The following is a 12,391-nucleotide window of genomic DNA, read 5'->3' as shown; positions in this document are numbered from 1 at the left end:
AGTAGTTTCTGACTGGACTCACTTGTGGTCTTACGTGGTCTCTAACTGGACTAACCTCTGGTCTTGTGCAATTTCTAACTGGACTTACCTGTTGTCTAACATAGTCTCTAACTGGACTCACCTGTCGTCTTTTGTGGTCTCTAACTGAAGTAATCTGTGGTCTTTTGGGGTTTCTAACTGGACTCACCTATTTTGTTTCGTCATCTCTAACAGAACTAACCTGTTGTCTTATATGGTCTCAAATTGGATTCACCGTTGGTATAATGCAGATTTTAATTAGACTCACTTGTGGTCTTTTGTGGTTTCTAACTGAACTGACCTGTGATCTTACATGGTCTCTAACTTGACTTGAGGTCTGAAACTAAACTGACCTGTGGTTTTACATGGTATCTAACTAAACCAGGGGTATGCAACCTGTGGCTCCAGAGCCGCATGTGGCTCTTAAGCACCATCCTTGTGGCTCCCTGGAGCTTTTTCAAAAATGTATGAAAATAGAAAAAGATGGGGGGAAAAAAATATTTTTGTTTAATTAAGGTTTCTGTAGGAGGACAATATGACACAAACCTCCCTAATGATTAGAAATCCCAGTGTTTATATCAAACATGATTCTCTAATCAGAGAATCATGTTTGGCGAGACCACGTAATTTGGCGAGCACCGTTTTGTCCTACTAATTTTGGCAGTCCTTAAACTCACCGTAGTTTGTTAACATGTATAACTTTATTCAATGATGCCAGAGAAAGACATATTTTATGCCACTCATTCTTTGTCTCATTTTGTCCACCAAACCTTTTATCCTTTTATATTGTGTGTGAGTGCTCAAAGGTGAGCTTTGTTGGTGTTATTAAATTGTTTGGAGTGCTTATCAAGCATATTTGGTCATTGCATGACTGCAAGATAATCAATGCTAACATGCTATTTAGGCTAGCTGTATGTACACATTACATCACCATGCCTCATTTGTAGGCACATTTGAAATAATTTAATATTCTTTACTTTTATTTTCTTTGTATATAATTTAGTTTTGCATGTCTCATGACACATTATCTGTATGTAATATTGGGTGCATTTCAGATGATTGTTCGTGTGCCATGTTGTTCCAGACCACAGCAAACATTACCTAGCTTGCCAAAGATTGTAATAAATCTATTAAAAGAAAACAGCCTGCCGATTCCTTTAACTTGGACGAACACACCTATATCTTTGGCCATTCTGAGCCAGTCATTTCCAAGAGTTATCTCACCTTCTGAGTAGCCTCTGATTTACTAATGGTTTCTAATGTTGTAAAAATGTGTAGAATAAATATATAGAATTTCAACATTTCTGTCAACGAAGATTTGCTTCAGCCTGCGACACATAGTCATTTTGATAGTAGGCTATTATAGGTAATATAGACCCTAACGTCATGTGTTGCCTTCACTATAAGACTTACAGTATATACGGCTTTTCATTTTTGCGGCTCCAGACAGATTTGTTTTTTTTTGTTTTTGGTCCTATGTGGCTCTTTCAGCGTTTTGGGTTGCCGACCCCTGGTATATACCTATATATACCCATAAAGATATATACCTACTGTGGAGGGGGCGTGGTCAGAGCGTCTGCTGCGGAATCGGGTGTGTATGGACCGGCCGTGAAGCACAGCTGGCAGGTGATTGCATTACCCACCTGGGAATGATTATCCAATCACCTGCCATGCTTATAAGCAGCAGCCTGGGCCGAGACACACGAGTTGAGTTGGAGCAAGACACACCAACTCCCGAGACCACGGCGAGAGAAAGAGAGCGAGAGACAGAAAAGACTGAAAAGCCGCAGAGCTGAGTCCTGTCCTGGTGTTCACCCAGCAGGAAAGGACTGGAAGTTGCTGAGCCGAGTGCTGTCTTGGAGTGTGTGCGCAAAATAAAAACATTGTTGAAACCAGAATACTGGGCTCCCGGGAAGGTCTGTCATAATCAGGGAAACCACCACATCTGGCGCCCAACGTACCTAAATACTGACGATGACAGAGTCCGACCTCCTGGCAGCGTTGGGGCAGGTTCTGGCGGAGGTGACGGCGGCCAGCCAACAGCGAATGGAGACTCTCTGACTCCAGCTGGCCCAGCAGAACTAGATCCTGCAGTAACTGGTGGACCGGGTAGGAGCAGCGGCGCCAACATCAGCGGCCGTGGCCATCCAGCGGATGACAGAAACAGAGGACCCCCAGTCGTTTTTGGACATTTTCGTGGTCACGACGGTGGCATGCGACTGGCCGGGGGAGGAGTGGGGAGTGCGGCTGCTAACACTGCTGGCAGAAATAGCACAATGGGCGGCGCTCAGCCTGTCGCCGGCTTCCCGCGTGCGCTTCCAGGACCTGAGGTGGGCGGTGCTGGACCAGATGGGGTGCTCCAGTGAGGACCACAGGCGCTGCATCTGGGCCCGGAGGATTGCCCATTCCCGCTGGAGCAGCGGCTGCAAGACGCGGCGACACGATGGCTGCATCTGGGGGAAGCCGACGGCCAAGTGATAGAACGGTTCGTCCTCGAGCAGTTCCTCGAGGCGGACATCAGCCTGAGTCTGCTGCCACCGCCTTCGAGACATGGCAGCAGCGGTGCTGTTGGCGGAGGAACACATGGCGGTGAACCGCAAGACGCGGAAGGGGGGAGGGCCGTGGAGTTGGTCGACGGTCCAGTGCCATCGCTGCGCAAGTTGCACGTGCCGCAAGTTGCACGTGCCTCTCCCACTGCGCTGCAAGACTGACCCTTCTTTTGCTTCTGCCTCACAGGCCCCGACGCGTCCATTACCAGCGCCGCGCAGGATGCGTGTCTAAAGCTGAGGCGGGTCCTACGGCCCCGGATTATTAACTTTCTTTTTTTTTCTTCTTCCTCACAGGTCCTGGCTGCTGCGGATGCTGTGCTTCCCCCACAGACGGCTCCTAACATGCCTGGGCAGGCATTCTGGAGGTGTGGGAAGTCCGGTCACGTGCGTCAGAAATCTCCATGTATGGAGGTGGGGCAGGTGATCGGGCTGTCGGCCCTATTGCATCCTCACCCGGGCCGGGAGAGACGTACTGTGTTCCGGTAAGGTTTCGAGGGAGTACACACCGGTCGATGGTGGATTCGGGCCGTGAGCAGTCCATGATCCACCAGAACGAGGTTCTGCTTTAAGGCAGACTGCACGGCTGAAAATTAAATGTGTGCATGGGGATGTTCACGAATACCCTATAGTGCCGGTGGAAATTCGATTCATAAGGAAAAAAATATAGCGTTAAGGTGGCTGTAAGTCCGCACCCGACGCACCCCTTAATCTTGGGGACCAATTGGATGGTGTTCAGCGAGTTAGTGAAGCAGTATGCAGGGCTGTGTTCACAACCGGTAGGGAAACAGAGTATCTGCGCTGTTCTCAGTGTTGACGCAAGCTCATCCGACACTGCCAAAGGGAAAGAGGAACCGGCGGGGGCTTCGCGGGAATTCCCCCCCTGTTCCCCAATGGCACCCCATGGAAGATTTCCCACTCGACCAGTCTCGTGATAATACTCTACGCTTAGCCTGGGACCAAGTGATAGCGTGGGTATTCCCTCACTTTGCATTAATCAGGGACAGATTATACAGAGTGAGCTGCGACACTCAGACAGGAGAAGAAATCACCTGGTTGCTGGTGCCAAAAAGCCGTCAGGAAATGGTTTTTCAGGCGGCTCACTATAACCCCACCTCACTATATACCCCACACATGGGGTATGATAAAACACTCAACCGGGTAATGGTCCGGTTCTATTACCAGGCATCCGGGCAGACGTGCGCCGCTGATGTGCGGCCTGCCCGGACTGCCAGCTAGTCAATCCAGTGGCCACCCCCAGGGCGCCTTTGCGCCCATTACCACTCATGGAGGTCCCGTTTGAGCGAATTGGCATGGACCTCATCGGACCATTTCACCTGAGCACCCGGGGATATCGTTTTGTGCAAGTCTTGGTGGATTACGCAACTCGATATCCCGAAGCAGTGCCGCTGGTGTCCATTTCTGCAAAGAGTGTGGTGCAAGCACTGTTTCAGGTCATCTCCCGAGTCGGAATCCCGAAAGAGATTCTAACAGACCAGGGTATGTCCATAATGTCACGCACGGTGAAAGACCTGTACGGATTGTTGAGGATAAAATCTATTTGGACCAGCGTACAACACCCGCAGACCGACGGGCTGGTGGGGCGGATGAATGAGACACTGAAATCCATGATATATAAGTTTGTGCATGAGGAAAAACCAAATTGGGATAAATGGTTGGATCCCTTGTTATTTGCAGTGCGGGAGGTAACCCAGGCCTCCACAGGGTTATACTCCTTTGAATTATTGTTCGGCAGGAAGCCGCGTGGGGTTCTGGACCTGGTTAAGGAAAGCTGGGAGGAAGGTCCGAGCCCCAGTAAGAACGAAATTCAGTGCGTCCTGGACCTGAGAGCAAAACTTAACACATTGGGTCACTTGTCACGTGAGAAGTTGCTCCAGGCCTAGGAATGTCAGCAGCGCCTATATAACAAGGGGACACAACTATGTCAATTCTCACCGGCATATAAAGTACTTGTATTACTCTCAACCACCAGTTAAAATTGCTCGCCAAGTGGCAAGGGCCTTTCGTGGTCACATGACGAGTGAGTGATGTTGACTATGAGGTTGAGCGTTCTGACTGGGGCTGCGCAACGCAAATTTACCAGCTCAACCTCTTTAAAATATGGAGGGAGGTGGAGCCCGTCTCCATGGTGACGGCGATTGAGGAGAGCGAGGAGCTGGGTCTGGAGGTTCTCCGTTCCAACCAGTCCTCCCCTCTCCTCTGTGATGATCAGCTCACACCGTCCCAGAGAGCAGATGTTGGCACCTTGCAGCAGCGTTTTGCTGATGTGTTCTCCCCCCGGCCAGGCCGCACAAACCTCATTCAGCATCACAGTGAGTGCGGTCTCTGCCCTATAGGCTACCCTAACAAAAGTGCAAAGTGGTTCGGGAGGATTTAACATTATGCTGGAATAGGGAGTGATAGAAGAGTCACACAATGCTTGGTGCAGCCCCATAGTTCTGGTAGGGAAGAAAGATAGGTCTGTGCGGCTCTGTGTAGATTACCGCAAGGTAAATGATGTGTCACAACTTGATGCCTGCCCAATGCCCCGGGTCGACGAGCTCCTGGATCGGCTGGGCACTGCTCGTTTTTTCACGACACTGGATTTAACCAAGGGCTACTGACAGATTCCCTTGTCTCCAGAGTCTAAGGAAAAAAACGGCGTTCTCCTCTCCGGAAGGACACTTTCGTTCGGCTTGTTTGGTGCGCCCGATACATTCCAGCGCCTCATGGGTGCTGCGTCCCCACGCTGCATATGCTGCCGCCTACCTGGATGATGTCATCATCCAGAGTGGCAGAGGGTGGGGGCGGTGCTCGAGTCCCTGAGGCAGGGAGAGCTCACCGCTAACCCTGTGAAGTGCGCGGTTGGCCATAGGGAGGTACAGTATCTGGGGTACCACTTGGGAAGAGGGCTGGTGCACCCGCAGGTAGATAAAACAGCAGCAATTGTGGCCTTCCCGACTCCCAAGACAAAAAAAGAGGTGAGGCAGTTTTTGGGCCTGGCAGGTTGCTACCGGAGGTTTATCCACCGGTTTGTGGACCTGACCAGCCCACTAACTGACCTCACCCAAAAGGTCGCTCCAGAACTGGTCCAGTGGACGGAGCAGTGCCAGCAGGAGTTTGAGAGGGTTAAAAAGGCCCTCTGCGAGGAGCCTGTCCTGCGCGGGCCTGATTTTTCCCTCCCATTCTGTTTACAGGCTGACGCGTCGGGCGTAAGGGAGGGAGCTGTTTTGTCCCAACAGGTGGGGGGCATTGACCGCCCGATGCTGTATATCAGCAGAAAACTCTCGGACCGGGAGGCGAGGTACAGCACGGTGGAGAGGGAGTGCTTCGCCATCCGGTGGGCGGTCGGTGCCCTCCGTTACTACCTGCTCGGGCGCTCATTCAGCTTCTGCTCAGACCACAAACCGCTCCAGTGGCTCCACCGCATGAGGGATGCCAACGTGTGGATCAACCGTTGGTAACGAGCATTACAATCCTACAACTTCAGAGTGATCCACATGCCAGGGGGGCAGATAGCCGTGTCTGACTTTTTATATGTATATTTTTAATAATATTTATCAACAATCCAATATCACTTTGCCTGGACTGCAAACATAATCTCAAACATATCCATGTCAAATGTTCATTACCCAGTGACGTGCGGTGAGGTTCATGGCTGGTGAGGCACTGACTTCATCACAGTCAGATTAATAAACATATAAACCCTATAGAGTATCTTATTCACCATTTGATTGGCAGCAGTTAACAGGTTATGTTTAAAAGCTCATATTCTTCCCTGCTTGGCACCCAGCATCAAGGGTTGGAATTGGGGGTTAAATCAACAAAAATTATTCCCGGCCGCTGCTGTTCACTGCTCCCCTCACCTCCCAGGGGGTGAACAAGGGGATGGGTCAAATGCAGAGGACAAATTTCACCACACCTAGTGTGTGTGTGACAATCATTGGTACTTTAACTTAATGTAGCAGGTACTTTTGCTAGTATAGTATAGTATAAAGGAATTACACTTATTATTATCATTATTAGCGATAATACTGCTAAAATTAACAATATTAAATAATCACATGTATGTAGAAAATAACAAACACGACAGTACACAGTGTTGTCACTATGACAGGTGTAACCGCGCTCCAGCACCCGTGTTCATTCATTGTCTTTACTGTAGCATAAAAAATGCAGATGGCCTTAAAACGCCACAATACTCAGTCACCATATTTGAGTACCCAAAATAAAGACTCGACAAAAATATAAATTCAATTGGATCAGAAACATTGGAGGAAACGGGATTAAAACCCGATGCTAACCGCCCATAGAAAATACATGGGTACGGCTCGTAGCTACTATTAGCAAACAGATAGACTTACCAACTCGGCTTAATATCTCAACATCAACACACTCTTTCAACGCAACTCGGCCCTGATGGTCGGCACCTATAGGTTTACAATTAGTTGTAAAATGTTGGACGGTTGTTTTTACAATATGCAGGCACACGACAACTTTAAAACATACCGGCTTCGGCCTAGCCGAGTAGTGCAAGAATGATCTCTGAAATCACTAGCGCCCTCTACCACCAGGAGGCCGGAGAACAGGAGCCTCACATTGTTCGTGTTTTGCAGCAGTTTTATGATTGCCCAGCACAAGAAATACATTGCACACATACAGTTGTTGACAAAATACACTGTACATTATATACCTCAGCTGACTAAACTATGGAAATGTATAATATAATTCATATAGCAATACAGTCTCACTGCACAGCAGGCCAGCAGTTAGCCGAGTCATTGCGCAATCCATGGTGACAGGGAGGCTCAGCTGGCTGTGACTCACTGCAAGTAATTCTCAGTATTTAAACGGCGAATGTGAAAATTAAGCGATTTTGAATAAAAAAAATTAAAAACTGGTGAAGTTAAATGGAAAATAACTGTATAGTATAATCACTGGATACATATAACAATATGTTTATTTTTTTTTCTTTTTACAATTTTTTTCTTTCCATGATGGCAGGTGGGGCGTGGCCTCACCTGCCGCCCCTGACTGCACGTCACTGTCATTAACACTCCAACATCAACCCGCCAGGACCGCAGAAGGAAACATAATTTCACACATATTAATGTCAAATGTCAATCAACATTCCAACTTCAACCTGCAAGGACTGCAGACGGAAAGGTAATAGCACATATTTCCATGTCAAATGTTAATCAACATTTCAACATCAACCTGCCAGGACTGCAGAAGGTAACGTAATCCCACATATCTCCATGTCATACATTCTTTGACAACATTACCCTAGCAGGATTGCAGATGGAAACGTAATCTCACACATATCCCTGACAAATGTTCATCTACATTTAAACTTCAACCAGCCAGGACTGCTGATGGAAATGTAATCTCACACATCTTCATGTCAAATGTTAATCGACATTACAACATCAACCTGCCTGGAGTGCAAAAGAAAACAATCTCACACATGTCCATGTCAAATATTCAATAACATTTTAACATAATTTTGCCATGACTGCAAACGTAATCGCACACATCTCCATGTCAAATGTTCATCAACATTCCAACATCAACCAGTGAGGCCTGCAAAATAAAGCGTAATCTCACACATTCCAACATCAGTCTGCTAGGACTGCAGATAGACACGTAATCCCACTTATCTCCATGTCATTAATTATTTAACATTACAACATCGCCCTAGCAGGATTGCAGATGGAAACCTAATCTCACACATTTCCATATCAAATGTTCATCTACATTCCAACATCACCCTGCCAGGACTGCAGAAGGAAACATAATCTCACACTCCTGCATGTCAAATGTTCATCAACATTCCAACATCAACCAGTGAGGCCTGCAAAAGAAAACGTAATCTCATGTCGAATATTCTCATTCCAACATCAACCTGCCAGGATTGATGAATGAAACGTAATCTCACACATCTCCATTTCAATTGTTCATCAACATTTCAACATCAACCTGTTTGGACTGCAGATGGAAACATAATCTCACAAAACTCTGTGTCAAATCTTCATCAACATTCCAACATCATCAGCCTGAAAGTACTGCAGAAGGAAACTTCATCTCACACATCTCCATGTCAAATATTCATTAACATTTTAACTTAATTTTGCCTGGACTGCAAACGTAATCTCAAACATCTCCATGTCAAATGTCAACCAACATTCCAACAACAACCTGCCAAGACGGCATAGGGAATCGTAATCCCACATATCTCTATGTCAAATTTCCTTCAACATTCCAACATCACCCTGCCAGGATTGCAGATGGCAACGTTATCTCACACATATCCATGTCAAATGTTCATCTACATTCCAACATCACCCTGCCAGGACTGCAGATGGAAACGTAATATCACACATCTTCATGTCAAATTATCATCAACATTCCAACATCAATTTGCCAAGACTGCAGAAGGAAACGTAATCTCACACATCTCCATGTCAAATGCTCATAAACATTCCAATATCAGCCTGCCAGGACTGCAGAGGGAAACGTATTGTCACACTTTTCCAAGTCAAGTGTCCTCATTCCAACACTAACTTGCCTGGACTGCAAACGTGATCTCACACATCTCCATGTCAAATGTTAATCGACATTTCAACTTCAACCTGCCAGGACTGCAAATGGAAATGTAATCTCACACATCTTCATGTCAAATGTTCATCAACATTCCAACATCAACCTGCCAAGACTGCAGAAGGAAACGTAATCTCATACATCTTCATGTCAAATTTTCATCAACATTCCAACATCACCCTGCCAGGATTGCAGATAGAAACGTAGTTCCACATATCTCCATGTCAAAATGTTCTTCAAAATTCCAACATCACCCTGCCAGGACTGCAGATGGAAACGTAATCTCACACATCTCCATGTCAAATTTTCATCACATTCCAACATCAACCTGCCAAGACTGCAGAAGGAAACGTAATCTCACACATCTCCATGTCAAATTTTCATCAACATTCCAACATCAACCTGCCAGGATTGCAGATGGAAACGTAATTCCACATATCTCCATGTCAAATGTTCATCAAAATTCCAACATCACCCTGCCAGGACTGCAGATGGAAACGTAATCTCACACATCTCCATGTCAAATTGTCATCAACATTCCATTACCAACCTGCCAGGACTGTAAACGTAATGTCACAAATCTCCATGTCCAATGTTCGTCAACAATTGAAATAAACTCAGTCCCTCAAGCATTTTTCCTCGGTCACACATATCCCGCCCCACCATTTGAGAAGGACTCAGCCTCATCTAAAGACCTGATCTAGGTGGACTCACCTGCAGTCCACTCCTGACTCCCTTTCAGGGTCCTGGTCAGCTCAGTCAGCAACTTCCTGTCGGCCTCCACCTTTACCTGCAGAGAGTCCAGAGCTTGCCTCTGATGCTCCACCTCCACCTGACTGTCCCTCAGGCGACTCTCGGCGGTCCGGAGTGCCTGGCGCTGATCCACCATCACAGTTTGCAGGCTCAGAACCAGTTGCCTGAGCCCGACTAACTCTTTCCAGATGAGCGGAAGTTCTGGGGGAAGGTCTGCGTCCTCTGGTTCCTCTGTCCTCGCTTCTCCCGCAAGAGGCCTGATGTAGTCCTCCTGGGTCAGAACCAGACCAAAGACATCAAGCGGGCTAAGTAGCAGCAACAGAACCGCAGCCGCAGGTTTCATTGTGGCGAATGGACGTGAGTGACGGGTGTGCACCTTACACACACACACACACACACACACACACACACACACACACACACACACACACACACACACACACATAAATAGTAATATTGACCAATAGAAGCAGTGTCTACATTTCCCACGATGCAAAGCTGTTTCTAATCACAAAGCAGTTGTTGTCACTAGAAAGTCCAAAAGCAGATTAGACATCATGTGACTCACTCCAAGGATTACTTCAACATAATGCTTTCTTTGTACTACATTGTACTACATCATGTACTACCAGATACTTAAAACATTATAATCTAGTATCATCTAGTGTACTATGTTGTACTACCAGATACTTTATTGTACTAACAACATTATAATGTACTACCAGTACTCTAGTGTACTATATTGTACTATCAGATACTTTATTATACTACTAACAATAACATGTACTACCAGTACTCTAGTGTACTAAATTGTACTACCAGGATTCTTTATTGTACTCCCATACACTTTATTTTACTAATAACAATATAATGTACTACCAGTACTCTAGTGTACTATATTGACTACCAAATACTTAATTGTACTAAAAACATTATAACTTACTACCAGTACTCTAGTGTACTATATTGAACTGCCAGCTACTTTATTTTACTAATAACATTATAATGTACTACCAGTTCTGTAGTGTATTATATATTGTGCTGCCAGATACTTAATTGTACTAAAACATTATAATGTACATCCATTACGCTTCATTGTACTAATAACATTATAACGCACTATAGTACTCTGTTGTACCACCAGTTACTTCATTGTACTACTAACATTAATATGTTTGTATTACTATTATTATTTTTTATTGTCCTGTCCAGCTTCTCAGGCAAATCATATTGTTGACGTGGATGCCCATATCAGCTGTACAAATTTACTTTGCAAAAGAAAAATGAGGGGTACTTCTTTTGTTGCCTTATTTGTATTTGACTTCATTAAATGGATTTATACTATTATTTGGTGCAACCGGGCCGGAGCAGGAGGGAATAGAAAGAGGAAAAAAAGGAAGACACAGGGAGAAATTGTGGGGATAAGACAGAGAGACGACAATAACAGCAAACACCACAATAACAACAACAACAATGCAACAACATCAGCAAACAGGATATGTTCAAATATGATGGTAAAAGTGATAGCAAAGAAACAGTTAGTGAAATAAATAATACAGAAATGACAATGAACATTATTACACTACAAATGGAGCAATTTAAATACCAATAGAAATGGCACTATTGACAATGAATAATAACAATAATAACTGTGAGGTTTGTGTGGCATATTGTTGCCGGATTTGGTCCTCCGAGGATGCGTCGGCAAGAACACAGCAAAATGTAGGAAATAAAGTATTTATTAAACTCAAAACAGGCTAGAAAAAAAACACTGGTGCTAATAGAAAAAGGTAAACAAATGGCGCTAGCATGGAGGCTAGGAATATGAACAAAAACACTATACTTGGCACGAAGGCACAAAAAGGTAAAAACAAAACAACTACCATGAAAGCTAGGAATAAAATAAAGCTTAGCGTGGAAGCTAGCAAGATAGAGCATGAAAAGACAAGTCATCAGCGGTTGCGTGAAAGCAAACTAGAGTCCGACAATGAGTGACGAAAAGGGGCAAACTTAAATAAGGCAGTAATCAAAATAGAAGCAGGTGTGTGTTGAAAACGAGGGGCAAGTGAAGTAATAAGATACCATGGTGAAAAAAAGCAAACAGGAAGTACGGAGAGATATACAAAAAATGGAAACAGATCCGAGCAGCGGATCACAACAGGATCCCCCCCCCCCCCCAAAAAGGACAGATCCCAGATGGCCCAAAACACAAAAAGGAAAACTTGAACCCCCTCCCCACAACAAGAAAGACCACAAACGAAGGGAGGTCTGAGGGAGGCCATGGTGGAGGGTCGCCAAGTCACGTGTCCCCGAATCCACCAAAGACAAGCCATGTGGCGGTAGCGGATGGAACGCCGCTGCCACGAAAGTCTTGGCGGCCGACCTTGAAAAGGCCACATCGGTGGCCGCTGATAAGGTGGGCGTGAGTGGCTCCAAAAGTTAAGCAGCCTTGGCGTTTTTAGGCAAATTTTTAG

The 12,391-nt window shown here is 45.7% G+C and overlaps 1 protein-coding gene across 4 annotated transcripts in view; it reads right to left on the bottom strand.

Moving 5' to 3' along the window:
• The window catches only part of LOC133549461 (uncharacterized), a 36,757-nt gene extending 26,469 nt beyond the window's left edge, over positions 1-10,288 (bottom strand). For all 4 annotated transcript variants that reach the window (XM_061894892.1, XM_061894894.1, XM_061894893.1 and 1 more), the window contains exon 1: positions 9,879-10,288. In XM_061894892.1, coding sequence (XP_061750876.1) covers positions 9,879-10,260 — 382 coding nt within the window. In that variant the 5' untranslated portion in view covers positions 10,261-10,288. The remainder of the gene's footprint in view (positions 1-9,878) is intronic.
• Between the last annotated feature and the right edge of the window lie 2,103 nt (positions 10,289-12,391).

This window comes from Nerophis ophidion, linkage group LG03, assembly GCF_033978795.1.
Source record: "Nerophis ophidion isolate RoL-2023_Sa linkage group LG03, RoL_Noph_v1.0, whole genome shotgun sequence".
NCBI lineage: Eukaryota > Metazoa > Chordata > Actinopteri > Syngnathiformes > Syngnathidae > Nerophis > Nerophis ophidion.
The sequence above is the reverse complement of the archived record's forward strand: the minus strand, read 5'-3'. Positions and strand labels throughout refer to the sequence as shown.